This window comes from Microcaecilia unicolor, unplaced genomic scaffold (assembly GCF_901765095.1).
Source record: "Microcaecilia unicolor unplaced genomic scaffold, aMicUni1.1, whole genome shotgun sequence".
Taxonomy (NCBI): Eukaryota; Metazoa; Chordata; class Amphibia; order Gymnophiona; family Siphonopidae; genus Microcaecilia; species Microcaecilia unicolor.
In genome coordinates, this window is record NW_021963571.1 from 591009 (window position 1) to 609236 (window position 18228).

At 46.1% G+C, this 18228-nt stretch overlaps 1 protein-coding gene across 1 annotated transcript; it reads left to right on the forward strand.

Moving 5' to 3' along the window:
• The first annotated feature begins 413 nt into the window (after window positions 1–413).
• LOC115459433 (major histocompatibility complex class I-related gene protein-like) lies at window positions 414–7841 on the forward strand. The gene is given in 7 exon segments (XM_030189257.1): window positions 414–507; window positions 1519–1709; window positions 1712–1794; window positions 2563–2828; window positions 5184–5294; window positions 6274–6300; window positions 6893–7841. Coding segments are annotated over 5 exon segments (639 nt in total). The 5' UTR covers window positions 414–482; the 3' UTR covers window positions 5258–5294; window positions 6274–6300; window positions 6893–7841.
• Window positions 7842–18228: the final 10387 nt, after the last annotated feature.

Here is an 18228-nt window from a genome sequence, read left to right on the forward strand (position 1 = left end):
AAGGCAGCCTGTGGAAGAGGCAGAGGCAGGTATGAAGTGCCCCTCTCCTGCTGGGCAGTGGGGATACCTTGGAAGGGATGGCAGGGAAGGGGGATTGACTGGAAGGTGGGCAACTGGTAAAGAACCAGAGTCTAGTTGCTGTCTCTAGAGAGGTTACAGCCCTAGCAAAGAGAGAGCTGAAGTTTCTAACTGTATTTCTTGTAAAATAAAACTCATCCACCATCATGTCTTTCTCCTTGTGCTCAGGGCACCATATCTGGCGACTGCTGGTGACAAGCATAACAGGAGCTGAAGGAATCCCTCATTACTGAGCCATAGGGATAGTGGATGATTTTGAACTTGCTTCCTACAGCAGCGATACATGCAAGGTCACTGTGTTACAGGATTGGGTGTGGGATGCTTTGGTTTCTGAATATTTTGAAAGGAAAACCCAGGACTTCAGACACTATCAGGAAGGAAATAAAAAAAGCAGAAAAGATTGCATGCAACACTATAACCACACCAGCGGTGAGTAGGTTTTTGGAATCTATTTGTTCTTTGTTACCTTTGTACACCGCTGTGGGTAAATATTGAGTTGGACAGGTGGTTTATACATTTTAAAACATTTAATGTTTCTGAATTCCTTAAGTTATAAACACAACTCACATAAGTCAAATCAAATTTATTGGTCAACCATCTAACTAAACAGAACAGATTTCTAATGTTTCAAACATCTTTAAAGGTCTTAGGAGTCATCCTAGACTCCATCTTGTCCTTTGATCTTCACATTAAATTATTTATACAGATGTTTTTTTGAAACTTTGCCATCTAAGATGAATCAGAAACTATTTTACATATGATTAAAAATAATAACAGATTCCCCTCATTCTGTTGCCTTAGACTACTGCAATGCACAGTATTCTGGTTGGTCAGACAAATTACTAAAAAGCCTCCAATCACTGCAAAATACAACAGTCAGATTCATCTGTAATGCAAAGAGATCAGACTGAGTAACCGCTCTTTTAAACAAACTGCATTGATTGCCAATCGAGGCCCATATAAATGTTTAGATATGTACATTAGTTCATAGAATTATATATGGAGTGGCACCATTATATATGACACATCTGGAAGAAAGGCCTTCAGTGTATCAATTATCTTGTTCTTCAGAACAATTCATAGAGAACTTTCCTTCTGTAAAGAAATTAGGGGCCATTTTATGCTTTAAGGGCTGTTGCAGTAGTTTACCTGTTGCACAGCCTGCAATAAAAATAAGTAGAAACCCCTTTCTTGATGAAGCATTAGTTCTGGGATTACCATGCTTTAATATCCCTTGTTAAGTTCAAAATTTAACATATTTTAGTAAAAGACCCCTTATTAAACTAATCCGTGTCTGTTGATATCCCAGAAATGACCAGAGATGGAGTTAAGACCTGTGACAGACCAGTAGGCGGCAGACATGGGCAGTCTGGGTGTGTCCGTTGAGGGCGGGGTTTCTTATCTGCTGACATCTTCTGTTTCTCTGTTTGGTTCATGCAGGGGTTCACACGATGCAAATGTATGTCAGCTGTGAGGTACGTGGAGACACAGCCATCAAGGGGCTGTTTCAGTATGTCTATGATGGGCGGGTGATTCTTACCTTCGATGTTGAGACAGACACATGGGTAGCAGCAATGACAGAAGAGATTCCACTCAAGCAAAGCATGGACAAGGACATAGGGTGGCGAGCTTTCGTAAAGAATTACCAAATGAGAAAGTGCATAGAGACACTCAAGAAATACATCCAACACGGGAAGCACATCCTAGAACAGCAGGGTAAGTATGGCAAAGAGGATTATTATGTTACTATCATAGAATGGAGTTCTTTTCGTTTTCTGTTTCTTTTCATTTTTAATTGTTCACCGCTGTGTTTTCATGTGAACTTTAGCGGTATATCAAGATTAATAAACCTTTGAAAGCACAACTGTTTATGGCTGCATTTTTGTAAACCCACATGGACTGGACATTTTTACTGTTGAGTGGTGATGTTATGTTTTTGTTTATGTTTTGTATATTGTTGTTTTATTTTATTTTGAATGTTTTTTTAAAACCACCTAGTTATATGTGATATATACAATTTTTAAAATAAATAAGTAGATAAATATAACCTATGCCAACAGTGCATAGAGCTGATGTACATTCTCACACCCAGTGTGTGTCAATTTATAATATTGTAAATCTCCACACTGCCCATCCATGTACCACCGCATCTAGATGCGATAGAACTTAGCCAGGATATAGTTATTTATATAAGGCTCTTTCTGTACCCAGAAATCCTGTATAAGATATCCCAGGGGAGGTGTGAATAATGAGGGGTAATTTTACACTCTTGTGGGACAGATGTGCTGAATGTAGGATCAGTTTATTCCTCTTTTACAGTACTGTGGGAAAAGATTATATCCATGTGGTGATGTGATATATCATTTCATAATGATAGTCATGAAAGAAGCCACAGAAAAGATGAAACCTAAGGCCATTGAGAGGCTATAATCAGCCCCTAGAATTTGCTATCTTCCTTATCCTTATGTCGTTTCTCTCCTACAGTCCCCCCAGAGGTGCGTGTCGTCACTCCTCAGATGGCACTGTCGTTCACAGATGTCATGTGACTGGGTTCTATCCTCGGGACGCTGATGTCACCTGGGTGAGGGATGGGCAGACAACACTTCTAGAGACATCGTCCAGTGGGATCCTACCCAACCAGGACAAGACATACCAGATTCAGAAAACCCTAGAGATAGACTCCAAGGATGGACACACGTACACCTGTGTTGTAAACCACAACAGCCTGCAGACACCAATCATAAAGACAGGTGAGCAGCTCTCAATGAATGAAAATCACTTTCTTTAAATGTATTTCCCCTGAGAAAGTGACCAATGCTATTTAAGAAACTGATGGCTCTTTATGAGGGCTTCACTTTTGCACCTGAAGAGAACCTGGCACCCCCGTCTCTCTCAGTGACAAAGAGGGGCATTTTCAAAAGAAACATCCAAGTTGCGATTTGGACATTTTTGTAAAGCATTCAAATCCAGGGGTGGGAAAACCGTATTTTCGAAACAAGATGGACCTCCATCGTTCGTTTTGAAAATACCAAGGACGCCCTTGGATTTGGACGTCCCTAGAGATGGACGTCTTTGACTTTCGGCAATTTTCGAAACCAAAAGCCAGCATTTGTAGTGCACTGGTCCCCCTGACATGCCAGGACACCAACTGGGCTCCCTAGGGGGCACTGCAGTGGACTTCATAAATTGCTCCCAGGTACATAGCTCCCTTACTGTGTGTGCTGAGCCCCCCAAAGCCACTACCCCCAACTGTACACCACTATCATAGCCCTTACGAGTGAAGGGGGGCACCTATATGGGGGTACAGAGGGTTTTGGAGGGCTCGCTGTTTCCTCCACAAATGTAACAGGTAGGGGCGTTATGGTCCTGGGTCTGCCTGTCTGAAGTGCACTGCAGTCAGGGCCGCTGAGAGACTGGTCCAGGCCCGGGGCAAGGCCGCGCCTGGGGCCCGCCAAGTTCATTGTCATTGCCGCCCCCCTCCACCCGCCCCCCTCTGTCCACCACCAGGCCGGGCCCCCCTGAATTCAAATCATAGCACCTCACCTCGACCTCGCTCCGTGTGAAAGAAGTGCAGCAGCAGCAGTCTGCAGATCGCCTCCCTTCGGGCCTTCCCTCCCTGTGTCCTGTCCTCATCTGACGTAACTTGCGTGAGGGCGGGACACAGGGAGGGAAGTCACTTGTCTGGTGACTTTGTTTTTCTGATCATGCTGGCCCAATATCCGATTCTGCTGCTATCTTTCCTCTTAACTCCATTTCCAGGGCTTCCTTTCCATTTATATCTTTACTTTCCGCCTTTCTTCTTCATTTCTTCCCTACATCCGTAAGTAAAAGCTGGGTCCTCCGCAGACTTGACTGTCCAGTGGATCCAGCTTCTCCCTATTTTCTTCATCTATGTGCAGTTTTTCTCCTCTCTTTCTTTCCCTCCCCTCCATCCACCCATGTCCAGCAACCCTCCTCTCACCCCTGCCATCCCCTCTATCCACCCACCCATTCCAGCAACCCTCCTCTCCCCTGCCCTCCATGCACATCCAGCAATTCCCTTCTGTCCCCTGCCCCCCTCCATCCATACCCAGCCCGATTCTCCTCTCCCCTGCCTCCATCCATCTGGGCCAGCGGCGCCCTGGGTCTCCCCTTTCCCTCCCCTTGCTTACTTTCTGCCCCGGGCCATCTTTAATTTACCTCCGCTCCGTCCCCAGCGTCAACTCGGCCGCATCATTTCAAAACCCGCCCTGCTGCCCGACTCTATTCTCCCCTCGCTCCCTTCGCGACGTGATTCGTGCCGCAGACAGAGTCCCGCCTTCTGACATCATTTCCTCGAGGGCGGGACTCTGTCTGCAGAACGAATCACGTCGCGAAGGGAGCGAGGGGAGAATAGAGACGGGCAGCAGGGCGGGTTTTGAAATGATGCGGCCAACGCTGGGGACGGAGCAGAGGTAAATTAAAGATGGCGCGGGGAAGATAGTAATTAACGGAAAGGGAGGGAAGGGGACACTCAAGGTGCCACTCGCCCGGCTGGGGAGGCTTAGCCTCCCCAAGCCTCTTATACCGGGCACCTATGGCCTGCGGTAGTGTAGGCGCAGGTTTTGGGCGCGCACAGAATAATTTTTCAGCGCACCTGTAAAAAAGGCCTCTTTTTTTCCCAAAAATGTACGTGCGGCAAAATCAAAACTGCCGCATGTCCATTTTGGGTCTCAGACCTTACCACCAGCCATAGACCTAGCGGAAATTACCTACATGCGTCAGATGACATTTGGCGTGCATCTGCTACATGTGCCAGAAAATAAAATATATTTTTCAGATGTGTGTAGTGGACGCACGCCAAAAATGAAATTACCGCAAGAGCCACATGGTACTCAGTGGTAACTCCATTTTGGCATGCGTTAGATGCACATAGGCGCCTACGCAGCTTAGTAAAAGGGGCCCTCTGTGTGGTACAAACTGCAAGGACTCAAACTTAGATTCCTTAAAACTCCTGTAACTGTGGGGATCCATGTCTTAAACATAGAAATAAGCCCATGATAGGTGCAGGTAGGAGAGAGAAATCTTCCAGGAACCTTTTAGTATACATCTGTCTTTGTGAAAATTCTCTGTTTTTCTCTCTCCAGCCTCTGTCCCTGCTGGTTCCTGGATCCTCCTGACACTCCTGGCTGTGGGGATCATGTTCCTCTTGATAGCTTGAGTTTTGATATGGAAAAAGAAACAGAAACTGTGCAAAGGTGAGGAGAGAAATGGGGTCCTTCTGCTCCTGCAGTCGTCTTTCTGCCTCTAATGGCACATAAGGCTTCCACCACAGTTCTTATCTGTGATCTCTGCTGTCCCATGTCAGTGCGCAAGTTTACTCTCAATTCCTGTTGGTCTTGTCTTTGCTATGTAGTCCTTGGGGAAGCTTCTGGTGGTCTAGTGGTAGGATTCCATGCTCTCACTGCCACAGCCTGAGCTCAACTCCTGGGGAAGGTTTGTTTTGCAATGGGATGACTTCCATTTGAGGAAAGGCTAAAGCAGCTAAGGCTGTTCAGCTTGGAGAAGAGACGACTGAGGGAAAAATATGATAGAGGTCTATAAAATACTGAGTGGAGTGGAACAGGTAGAGGTGAATGACTTGTTTACTCTTTCCAAAAATACTAAGACTAGGTGGAGACGCAATGAAGCTACTAAGCAGTAAATTTAAAACAAACTGGAGAAAACGTTTCTTCACGCAATGTATAATTAAACTCTGGAATTCGTTGCCAGAGAATGTTTTGAAAGCAGTTAGCTTAACAGGGTTTAAAAAAGGTTTGGCTAGCTTCCTAAAAGAAAAGTCCATAAGCTATTATTAAGATGGTCTTGGGAAAATCCACTGCTTATTTCTAGGATAAGCAGCATAAAATCTGTTATTCTGTTCTGGGATTTTGCCTGGAACTTGTGACCTGGATTGGCCACTGTTGGAAACAGGATACTGGGCTTGATGGACCTCGGTCTGTCCCAGTATGACAATGCTTCCCTTTGAGTCCAGTATAGTTTGGTCTTCGGAATGTGTCATCTGAGGGTCTATGTAATGGCATAAGGGAAGGATGGTTATTTGGGAACATACAGAGGGGAGTTATTTACTGATTGCATGGGTGTAAGGACTGAGATTATGTAACTGCATTGGGAGGGGAGGAATTATCTATCTTGTGTCTTGCACCTTACTGACGGCCTGCTGTTTCTTTTTCCCAGCTCTGAACCTGTACATGCCAGCACACAGTAAGTATATCAAATTTTTATTTTATTTAACCAACAAGAAACATTTCAACCTAACATTTCAATGATAATTTCCACACACCATTGTGGAGAATTTACAATCCACAGTTTACCCCCAAATGTTTCCATCCCCTGATAGGTTATATCAGTCTTAACTCTCCCGTCCCTTTTTATTAAACTCCCTCTATATTAAAGCACAGTATAATACAAGACATCAGTTAATAAAATCAACAGAACTTGGGAGGCAGCAGCCTGTATGTTTTCTGGGGGGTGGAGTCTGTGTAATCTCAGAGGGTGGAGCCTAAAAGAGGAACCCTGTGTGTTCATCAGAACAGTAGGAGAGGGGAAGGGTTGAAACCCATATGTTATTTCCCAGGGGGGAGGGGGTGTAGAGCCCAAGTCTTCTTGGTGGTTGGAGCTTGTAGATGCTTGTGGGGGGGGGGGGCAGGCAGGCATGGGAATGGATCCTATGCTGTCTGTAAGGATGGGGCTGGAGCTTGTAGTTTCTGGGTGTAGAGGGTAGGCAGAGGAGAGAGAAGATTAACCGCTGCTGTTGGGGCTTTGCTGGTTTAATGTCTGACCTTCTCTTCCACAGGGGAAAATGGAGAAGAGACTTAATCTGCTACATCAAAACTGAGGAGAAGATACCCTATACTTTTTCTTTAGTAGGGGTGAATTGGGGTGGGGGTGGAAATCTGCTTTTCTCATGTGAGTGAAAATAGAGCAATCACATGAGACAGTGCCCCAGAGACATGGTTCACCATTTTCTGCCTTATTAAGCATCACCTCCATGTATTTCTATTTTGTCTTGGTAAAAGGGATGGAAATCACTGAACAGAGAAACTAGAAATGTCTTGTATGATTCAAAGGGCTTTTTTTTCGCTACCTGCCCTGACTGTAGAATTCTTTGCCTATTATCAGATCAAGATGTAGCAAATTTTAAGGCAAGATTTGAATATTTGATGTGGCTCCGTTATTTCCCGCTGAATATCCATGGTTAGGTAGTTAAATGCTATTTCACTGGCCAGTGAAATCATTTTAAATATCGGGAAGAGTGTTTTTACAGATTTAGGGATAGGTAGAGCAGGAAACTGTCTCAGGTGCCAAAGGGCCGCTGTTGCCCATGTTTCATTTGCTAACTGAGATTATGAGCCCACTAAGGACAGAGAAAGTACCTGGGCTGTATGCCATCTGTAAACTGTATTGTTGTATCATAGAAAAGCAGTATAACAAGAACACAATGAAAATAATAATCATCATATATCCAGTGGCACCAGTTCAGCCATAAACTTCAGTGTGGGGTCTGCAAACAGAACACCTGGCCTCTGTCACACTGAACACAGATAGACACTTACCAAGTAGGGAATAAATCACCACAAACTGAAAAGAGAAATATGTAGATAAAAATTAAATTGACATTGCAAGTAGCCAGATGCTGCATGCAGTGCGACACCAGAGAAATAGTAAGAGATGCATTTTCCCTATATAATGTTCAAATTATAAAGATAACAAATGTAAATTCCAAAAACTGACACATTCCAATCACTGCATTGTAAATAAAATTATATTTTTCTACCTTTGTTGTCTGGTCATTTTATTTTTCTAATTGTCTCGCTCTCATTTCTGCTTTCTACATTCCTCTATTCTTTGTTGATTTTCTCCTCTTGTCTTTGCTTCTTCCCTTATATCCACCTAAGACATTGATCTTTCACTTTTAGCTTTCTTCAGTTTTCTGGTCTATCCACTCAACTTTCACCCCTCCATCTCATCAGTTAAATCATTTTTATTAGTAATAATCCAAATAAACATCCACCACAACGCCAACTGGCACCTCTTTTATTTTAAACGTTTTTTTTTTTTTTTGGAAACACACAAATACGCTTATAAACATAGAACCATGTCATAACAGTTAGAGAAATACAGTCATATCTGACAATGTTACAGTTGGATGATATCCCAGCAAAGTCTACCAAATAATTTAGGGTCCTTTTTACTAAAGGCTGTTAGAAACTGTGCTTTTAATGTGGGTCTTCTCTTTGTGCTAAGCAACATTTTCCTTTTTTAATTGCAAGCTATGTGCTAATGCTGCCATTGGCATGTGGTACCTGCAAAATGTTAATGCAGGAGCTCAGTGCGTCCTATGTAGGAGGTGCTAAGTGCTCCTACATAAGTGTTGCCATACTGGGACAGACCGAAGGTCCATCGAGTCCAGTGTCCTGTTTCCAACAGTGGCCAATCCAGGTCACAAGTACCTGACAAGATCCCAAAACAGTACAATACATTTTATGCTGCTTATCCTAGAAATAAGCAGTGGATTTTCCCAAGTCCATCTTAATAATGGCTTATGGACTGTTCTTTTAGGAAGCTATCCAAACCTTTTTTAAACCCCACTAAGCTAACTGCTTTCAACATATTCTCTGGCAACGAATTCCAGAGTTTAAGCCTGTGTTATCCAGTTAGTGCATACTAAATAACACTTCCACACCTATGCCCTACCCATGACACGCCTCTTCCATCCCACAAATACTTTTAAAAAATAATGCATGATAATGCACGGAAAAGGGGAAATGAGTACAAAACACTGTCCTTGTGTCCAGTAGACGCTGCTGAAACTCAGTTGTGATTCCCTGAGGTGTGGTGTGGCTTTATTCAGAGAGGCTGCCTGGTTGCAAAGCTGAAGCAATGAAGAAAATGCTCCCACCATGTGCTGATTCCTCCTTCCCCTCCCAAGTGCATTCACTGAGGTCCACATTCCCCAGCAGGCAATTTGATCATCCCTTATTAGGAGAGAAAAATGACAGACTAGATCCTGAATGAGGAGAACCCACCGTCCCCATGATGTCCATCTTCACCTTTTGAAGGTAAAAACTCAACACTCAGACATGTGAGTGAGGACTTCAGTTGCCCCTGGTTTGGCCTCCTCACCAGAGTGACTTTCAGGGGCTAACTGTCCTTTAGCTGGTTTTCCTATGGATTGTATCCAGATTTTAAATTCATATTCCCTTATGTCAATAAATACAAATAATAATTTATTATTATTATTAGCATTTGTATAGCGCTACCAGACACATGCAGCGCTGAACACCTGACACAGAGAGACAGTCCCTGCTCAATAGAGCTTACAATTTAAAAAATACAGACAAGACAATTAAGGGCGAGGGAAGTACTGGGTGAGAAAGGGAACAAGGGGAGGGCAATTGAGTAGTGGCTAGGAGCCAAAAGCAGTGGTGAAAAGGTGGGTTTTCAGCATAGATTTGAAAACAGGTAGAGATGGAGCTAGACATACAGGCTCAGGAAGTCTATTCCAGGCATAAGGTGCCGCGAGGGAAAAGGAACAAAGTCTGGAGTTAGCAGTGGAGGAGAAGGGGGCGACAAGAGAGATTTGTCCAGTGAGCGTAGTTCACGGGGAGGAATGTAGGGAGAGATGAGAGTGGAGAGGTAATGAGGGGCTGCAGAATGGATGCATTTAAAGGTCAGTAAGAGAAGTTTGAACTGTATGCGGAAGCGGACAGGGAGCCAGTGAAGTGACTTGAGGAGTGGGCTAGTGTGGGTATAACGATTTTGGCGGAAAATAAGTCATGCTGCAGAATTTTGGACAGACTGGAGAGGAGAGAGATGGCTGAGTGGAAGACCAGTGAGAAGCAAATTGCAATAATCCAAGCGAGAGGTGACAAGGGTTTGGATAAGGGTTCTGGTAGCGTATTCAGAAAGGAAGGGGCTAATGATGTAGATAAAGAAACGACAGGTTTTGGCGATCTGTTGAATATGCGCAGAGAAGAAGAGAGAGGAATGAAAGATGACTCCAAGGTTACGAGCTGAGGAGACAGGGAGGATGTGAGAGCCATTAACAGAGATAGAGAATGGGGGAAGAGGTGAGGTGGGTTTAGGGGGGAAATGAGAAGTTCAGTTTTAGTCATGTTTAGCTTCAAATGGCGTTGAGACATCCAAGAAGCAATGTCAGACAAGCAGGATGAAATTTTGTCCTGGATTACGGTTGAGATTTCAGGGGTGGAGATGTAGATCTGAGAGTCATCTGCATAAAGATGGTATTGAAAGCCATGGGATGAAATCAGGTTACCAAGAGAAGAGGTATAGATGGAGAAAAGGAGGGGTCCAAGGACAGAACCCTGGGGGACACCAACTGAAAGCGGGATGGAAGTTGAAGAAGAACCGCCAGAGTGAACACTGAAAGTGCAAAGTGAGAGGTAGGAGGAGAACCAGGAAAGAACAGGGCCCTGGAATCCAATCGAGGATAGCGTTTCTAGGAGTATGGTGTGGTCAACAGTGTCAAAAGCAGCAGATAGGTAAAGAAGGATAAGGATAGACCTCTGGATTTAGCCAGCAGCAGGTAATTCGAGACTTTGGTAAGTGCAGTTTCAGTAGAGTGAAGAGGGCGGAAACCAGATTGGAGTGGGTCAAGAATAGGTTGAAAAGAAAGGATGTCAAGACAACAGCAGTGAAGTAATTTGGAGAGGAAAGGAAGAAGGGAGATGGGGCAATAGTTGGAGGGACAGGTAGGGTCAAGAGAGGGTTTTTAAGGAGTGGAGTGACAACAGCATGTTTGAAGGCCATAGGAACAGTTGCAGTGGAGAGTGAGAGATTAAGGATGTGACAGATGACAGGGATGATAGTAGGAGAGATAGTGTTAAGTAGATAAGTGGGGATGGGATCAGATGAACAGGTAGTACATTTACAGGAGGAAAGAAGAAGGGCAGTTTCCTCAGTAGAAACTTCAGAGAAAGAGGAAAAAGAAGGAGAGGAAGGAGAGTAGGGGTGTGAACTAAGGGAGAGAGAGGTGGGGAGGGTTTGGATGAAACTTCAAGGTTAATCTTACGGATTTTATCATGGAAGTGTTCAGCTAGGGTCTGAGGAGAAAGAGAAGAGGGAATTGGGGACGGAGGCACTTTGAGAAGAGAGTTCAGTGTGGCAAAGAGAAGTCGAGGGTTAGAGCCAAGGGAATTTGTCAATTGGGTGAAGTAATCCTGTTTGGCCCATGAAAGGGCAGACTGGAAGGAGTTAAGCATGAATTTGAAATGAATGAAGTCGGCAAGGGTGCGGGATTTAAGCCAAGAAAGTTCAGCAGAGCGGGCACAGGAACGAAAGTAGTGGATTTTTGAGGGGGTTTGGTACACCTAGGACAGGACATGGGAGGGGCAAGAGTGTCCAGAGCAGGGGCGTATCTGCGTGGGGCCTCAGGGGCCTGGGCCCCCGCAGATTTCGCCCTGGACCCCCCTACCGCTGCCAACCCTTCTCCTCCGTTGCTCGCCTACCTTCGCTGGCGGGGGACCCCAACCCCCGCCAGCCGAGGTCCGCGTCCTCCTGCCGCAGCCGGCTGCCTTTGGTCCTTTAATTTTTCCATTGAAGCTGGCGCCGACGAAAGTTTCTTTTGAATCTGACGTCGCTGCACGTTGTACGTGCAGGACGTCAGACTCAGAAATTGTTTCTGAGTCTGACGTCCTGCACGTACAACGTGCAACGTGCAGCGACGTCAGATTCAAAAGAAACTTTTTCGTCGGCGCCAGCTTCAATGGAAAAATGAAAGGACGAAAGGCAGCCGGCAGCGGCAGCGGCAGGAGGACGCGGACCTCGGCTGGCGGGGGTTGGGGTCCCCCGCCAGCGAAGGTAGGCGAGCAACGGAGGGGGAGGGTTGGCAATGGCAGCGGCTGGGGGGAGGGGGATCGGCAATGGCGGCGGCGGCGGCGGCGGGGGGGGGGGGCTATAATGTGCCCCCTCACTCTGGCCCTGGCCCCCCCTACCGCCGCAGTTCAGATACGCCCCTGGTCCAGAGCAGGATTTAAGCCAAGAACGTTCAGCAGAGCGGGCACAGGAATGAAAGTAGCGGATTTTTGAGGTCAGCCAAGGCTGGGGTTTGGTACACCTAGTAGGACGGGACATTGGAGGGGCAAGAGTGTCCAGAGCAGAGGAGAGAATAGTATCATAGGAAGAAACGGCTTCATTGACAGACTTAGATAGAGTGGTGGAAGAGAAAAGGTTAGAGACACAAGAGGACAGAGTAAGGGGGTCAATAGCTTGAAGATTCCTAGATGTGGGGATTGAGATTGGGTGGGACTGGGGAGGAGGGTGCTTAAGTGTGAAGGTTAATACGTGATGATCAGAAAGAGGGTGAGCTGAGGAACAGAAGCTGAAGGGGAAGCAGTTAGAGGAGAGGATAAGGTCGAGACAGTGACCATTTTGGTGGGTAGATGCAGAGGAGCACAGCTGAAGACTGAATGAGGACGTTAAGGCAAGGAATTGGGAAGCATAAGAGTCAGAGGAATCATCAGCGTGGATGTTAAAGTCACCTAGGATGATGGAGGGAGATGTAGGTTCAAGAAAGAAGGAAAGCCAGGCATCAAAGTCAGTGAGAAAGGATGAAAGAGACTTATCAGGGGGTCGATAAATGACTGCCAGTCGGAGAGGCAGAGGAGTGAAAAGGCGGATGGAGTGGACTTCAAAAGGACAAAAAGCAATGAGATTGGGGTGGAAGAAGAGGTTGGAATTTGCAGGAGGGAGAGAGTAGCAATTCAACGCCACCACCACGGCCAGCAGGGCGAGGGGTATGAGAACAAAGATAACCACCATGGCAAAGGGCTGCAACAGAAGTAGAGTCATCAGGGGAGAGCCAAGTTTCAGTTAAGGCAAGTAGATGGAGGGAACGAGAAATGAAGAGGTCGTGAATGTAGGGAAGTTTATTGCAGATGGAGCGGGCATTCCATAGGGCACAAGAGAAGGGTAAGGAGTAAGGGGGAAGAAGAGGAATAGAGATGAGATTAGAGACATCACGATGTGGCCTGCATAGAAGAGGAGGACCAGGATTGGGATTGATGTCACCAGCTGAAAATAAGAGAAGGAGTAAAACAGAATGGAGGAGAGTAGGAGAGGTGTGGTCACGAAGGCATCGAAGGCGAGAGGTACACAGGTAGAATGGGGAAGGCACAATGGAGGGAAGAGCAGGGACCGTCTCTTACACGTTCAGTGTACAGCACTGTGAACGTCTAGTAGCGCTATAGAAATGAGAAGAAGTAGTAGCAGTAGCTGTGCTGTTAAATGTTTCTGATACTGTTTCATGTCAGTCCTATTATTAGGTTTCAATACTCTGTTTCCAAGTTTGCCTCATTTTTTGTATTTATGTTTTATTTACTGAATTTATAACAATAATTCACAAGTATCACACTTGTTTAAGAAACACCAAGGTATATAAACTGTATCTGCTGTACACCACCTTGGGTGGATCTCTTCATAAAGGTGGTTAATAAATCCCATAAATAAATAATTAAAAATAAAAGCCCACCCAATCAGCAGCACAGGCCAATGACAGGAGACCTGGAGGTGATGTCAACAGGCACATTGCCTATTGCCCACCCGTGTTAAGCTGCAGATAACCCAGGAGTAGATCTGGTGAGAGCAGGGGAAGATCTGCAGTTATAAAACCATAAATCCTACCTGTACACAGGACTTCGTTAAAGGTGAGATTAATAAACAGGTTACAAAGTCTGGAATATGCAGTACATAACACCAACATACATTTTCCTCACAGTTATCCCTAGCACAAGAAATAGAAAAGGGACAGTGACCTTAGGATCCAAAATACGTAACGCTAGTCCCAGTGGCGTAGCAAGGGCGGCTGCCACCCGGGGCGGTTCGCCGCTGTGCACCTCCCCCCCCAGGTGCAGCATGACACCCCCCCGGGTGCAGCACCCCCTCTCGGTGCATCGATACCCCCCCCCCCCCGGGTGCAGCACGACACCTCCCCCCATCGGCGCATCAACCCCCCCCCCCTTCGGAGTGCATTCTTACCTGCTGGGAGCTGCGTCGGTTCCGCTGGTTCCCTGGTCCATCTGCCCCGGAACAGGAAGTAACCTGTTCCGGGGCAGAGGGAGCAGGGAACCAGCGGAGTCAACACCCCCCCCAGCGGTGTGCACCCAGGGTGGACCACCCCTACCGCCCTGCCCTTGCTACGCCACTGGCTACTCCTCAGATTTATAACATAAAGGAGACTAGAATAGACCTTAGCTAGAATGGAAAAGGTTTTTCTAAGTCTTCAGTACACCCAGCTTTGTTTATTAAACACAGGAAGGAATTACTACTATTAGTAATATGTAATTTATCTTTAAAATCAAGCATGGTACTGGAAGATTGGAGATTGAAGGGTGGCCAATGTAACGTTGATTTTTAAAAAATAGTTCCAGAGGTGATCCAGGAAATTATAGACCGGTGAGCCTGATGTTGGTGCTGGGCAAAATGGTAGAGACTATTATAAAGAACAAAATTACAGAGCATATTCAAAAGCATGGATTAATGAGACAAAGCTAATGTGGATTTAGTGAAGGGAAATCTTGTTTCACTAACCTATTACATTTCTTTGAAAGGGTGAACAAAAATGTGGATAAAGGTGAGCCGGTCGATATTGTGTATCTGGATTTTCAAAAGGCATTTGACAAAGTACCTCATGAAAGACTCCAGAGGAAATTGAAGAGTCATGGGATAGGAGGTAGTATCCTATTATGGATTAAAAACTGGTTAAAAGATAGAAAACAGAGAGTAGGGTTAAGTGGTCAGAATTCTCAATGGAGAAGGGTAGTTAGTGGGGTTCCTCAGGGGTCTGTGCTGGGGCCGCTGCTTTTTAACATATTTATATGACCTAGTCCTCTCCTCCTCCGGCTCACCCTCCAATTTCCACGCCTCTGCTCTCCCTCTCTCCGATCATCACCTGATCACATTCACACTTCTTCACCCCCCCCCCCTCCGCCCCGTCCAACTTTAACCACCACCTCCAGGAATCTCCAGGCTATTGACCCCACCACTCTATCCTCTAGTATCTCTAATCTCCTTCCCTCCATCATGTCCTCTGAGACTGTAGACAAAGCGGTCTCTGCTTACAATGCCGCTCTCTCCTCTGCTTTGGACACCCTCGCTCCATCCACCTCCCGTCCCACTAAGCGTACTAGTCCCCAGCCTTGGCTGACCCCTTGCATCCGCTACCTTCGCTCCTGCGCCCGATCCGCGAAACGCCTCTGGAGGAAATCTCGTACCCATTCAGACTTCCTTCACTACAAATTCATGCTATCCTCCTTCCATTCCTCCCTATTCCTTGCAAAACAGGTCTACTACACCCAATTGACCAATTCTCTCAGCTCCAACCCTTGTCGTCTCTTCACCACCCTTAACTCCCTCCTCAAAGTGCCCACCGCCCCCACTCCCCCTTCACTCTCTCCTCAATCACTGGCTGACTACTTCCACGACAAGGTACAAAAGATCAACCTTGAGTTCACTACCAAACTACCTCCTCCTCAGCCTGTAGCCCTATCCAACAACCAACCAACCATGGCCTCTTTCTCCTCCTTTCCTGAGATCACCGAGGATGAAACATCCCGCCTTCTTTCCTCCTCGAAATGCACCACCTGTTCCTCCGATCCCATCCCCACCAACCTACTTAACACCATTTCCCATACTGTCACCCCCTCCATCTGTCGCATCATTAACCTTTCTCTCTCCACTGCAATGGTCCCTGACACCTTCAAGCACGCAGTAGTCACACCTCTCATAAAAAAATCATCACTTGACCCTACCTGCCCCTCCAACTACCGCCCCATCTCTCTCCTCCCCTTCCTCTCCAAAATTCTTGAACGTGCCGTTCACAGTCGCTGCCTTGATTTTCTCTCCTCTCATGCCATCCTAGATCCACTTCAATCCGGCTTTCGCCCTCTACACTCGACAGAAACAGCACTCTCTAAAGTCTGCAACGACCTCCTCCTCGCCAAATCCAGAGGCCACTATTCCATCCTCATCCTGCTCGATCTATCCGCTGCGTTTGACACTGTCAATCATGATTTACTTCTTACCACATTGTCCTCTTTTGGGTTCCAAGGCCCTGTCCTCTCCTGGTTCTCCTCTTATCTCTCCCACCGCACCTTCAGAGTACACTCTCATGGATCCTCCTCCACTTCCATCCCACTATCTGTTGGAGTTCCCCAGGGATCTGTCCTTGGACTGCTTCTCTTCTCAATCTACACCTCCTCCCTAGGCTCACTGATCTCATCTCATGGTTTTCAGTATCATCTTTATGTTGATGACACCCCAGCTATATCTCTCCACACCAGACATCACCACGGAGACCCAGGCCAAGGTATCGGCCTGCTTATCTGACATTGCAGCCTGGATGTCCAACCGCCACCTGAAGCTAAACATGGCCAAAACCGAGCTCCTCGTCTTTCCACCCAAACCCACCTCTCCTCTTCCTCCACTCTCTATCTCAGTTGATAACACCCTCATCCTCCCCGTCCCATCTGCCCGCAACCTCGGAGTGATCTTCGACTCCTCCCTCTCCTTCTCTGCGCATATCCAACAGACTGCCAAGACCTGTCGCTTCTTCCTCTTCAACATCAGCAAAATTCGCCCTTTCCTATCTGAGAAAACCACACGAACTCTCGTCCATGCTCTCATTACCTCTCGCCTTGACTACTGCAACCTACTCCTCACCGGCCTCCCACGTAGCCCTCTATCCCCCCTTCAATCCGTTCAGAACGCTGCCGCACGTCTTATATTCCGCCAGAACCGATATACTCACATCACTCCTCTCCTCAAATCACTTCACTGGCTTCCGATCAGATACCGCATACAATTCAAGCTTCTCCTCCTTACCTACAAATGCACCCGGTCTGCGGCTCCTCACTACCTCTCTACCCTCATCTCCCCCTATGTCCCCGCCCGTAACCTCCGCTCACAGGACAAATCCCTCCTGTCAGTTCCCTTCTCCACCACTGCCAACTCCAGGCTCCGCTCATTCTGCCTTGCCTCACCCTTTGCCTGGAACAATCTTCCTCAACCCCTACGCCAAGCTCCCTCCCTACCCATTTTCAAATCTCTGCTTAAAACTCACCTCTTCAATGCCGCGTTCGGCACCTAACCTCTCATGAAATATAGTATCACCTACCAGATGGACTCTACACTTGTCTTTAGATTGTACACCTGTCTTTTTAGATTGTAAGCTCCTTGAGCAGAGACTGTCCTTCCATGTTAAATTGTACAGCGCTGCGTAACCCTAGTAGCGCTTTAGAAATGTTAAGTAGTAGTAGTAGTAGTTTATAAATGATCTAGAAATGGGAGTAACTAGTGAGGTATTTAAATTTGCCGATGGCACAAAGTTATTTAAAGTAGTTAAATTGTAAGAGGATTATGAAAAATTACGAGACTGGGCATCTAAATGGCAGATGACGTTTAATGTGAGCAAGTGCAAAGTGATGCATGTGGGAAACAGGAACCCAAATTATAGCTACATAATGCAAAGTTTCACGTTAGGAGTCACTGACCAGGAAAGGGATCTAGGTGTCACCAATGATGATAAATTGAAACCCTCTGCTTAGTGTGTGGTGGTGGCTAAGAAAGCAAATAGAATGTTAGTTATTATTAGGAAAGGAATGGAAAACAAAAATAAGGACATTATAATGCCTTTGTGTTGCTCCATGGTGCGATCGCACCTCGAATATTGTGTGCAATTCTGGTCACCGCATCTCAAAAAAGATATAGTAGAATTTAAAAAGGCACAGAGAAGGGCAACGAAATGATAATGGAGATGGGACGACTTCCCTATGAGGAAAGGCTGAAGCGTCTAGGACGCTTCAGCTTGGAGAAAAGATGGCTAAGGGGAGATATGATAGTACTACTACTACTACTACTACTATTTAGCATTTCTATAGCGCTACAAGGCATACGCAGCGCTGTACAAACATAGAAGAAAGACAGTCCCTGCTCAAAGAGCTTACAATCTAATAGACAAAAAATAAATAAAGTAAGCAAATCAAATCAATTAATGTGAACGGGAAGGAAGAGAGGAGGGTAGGTGGAGGCGAGTGGTTACAAGTGGTTACGAGTCAAAAGCAATGTTAAAGAGGTGGGTTTTCAGTCTAGATTTAAAGGTGGCCAAGGATGGGG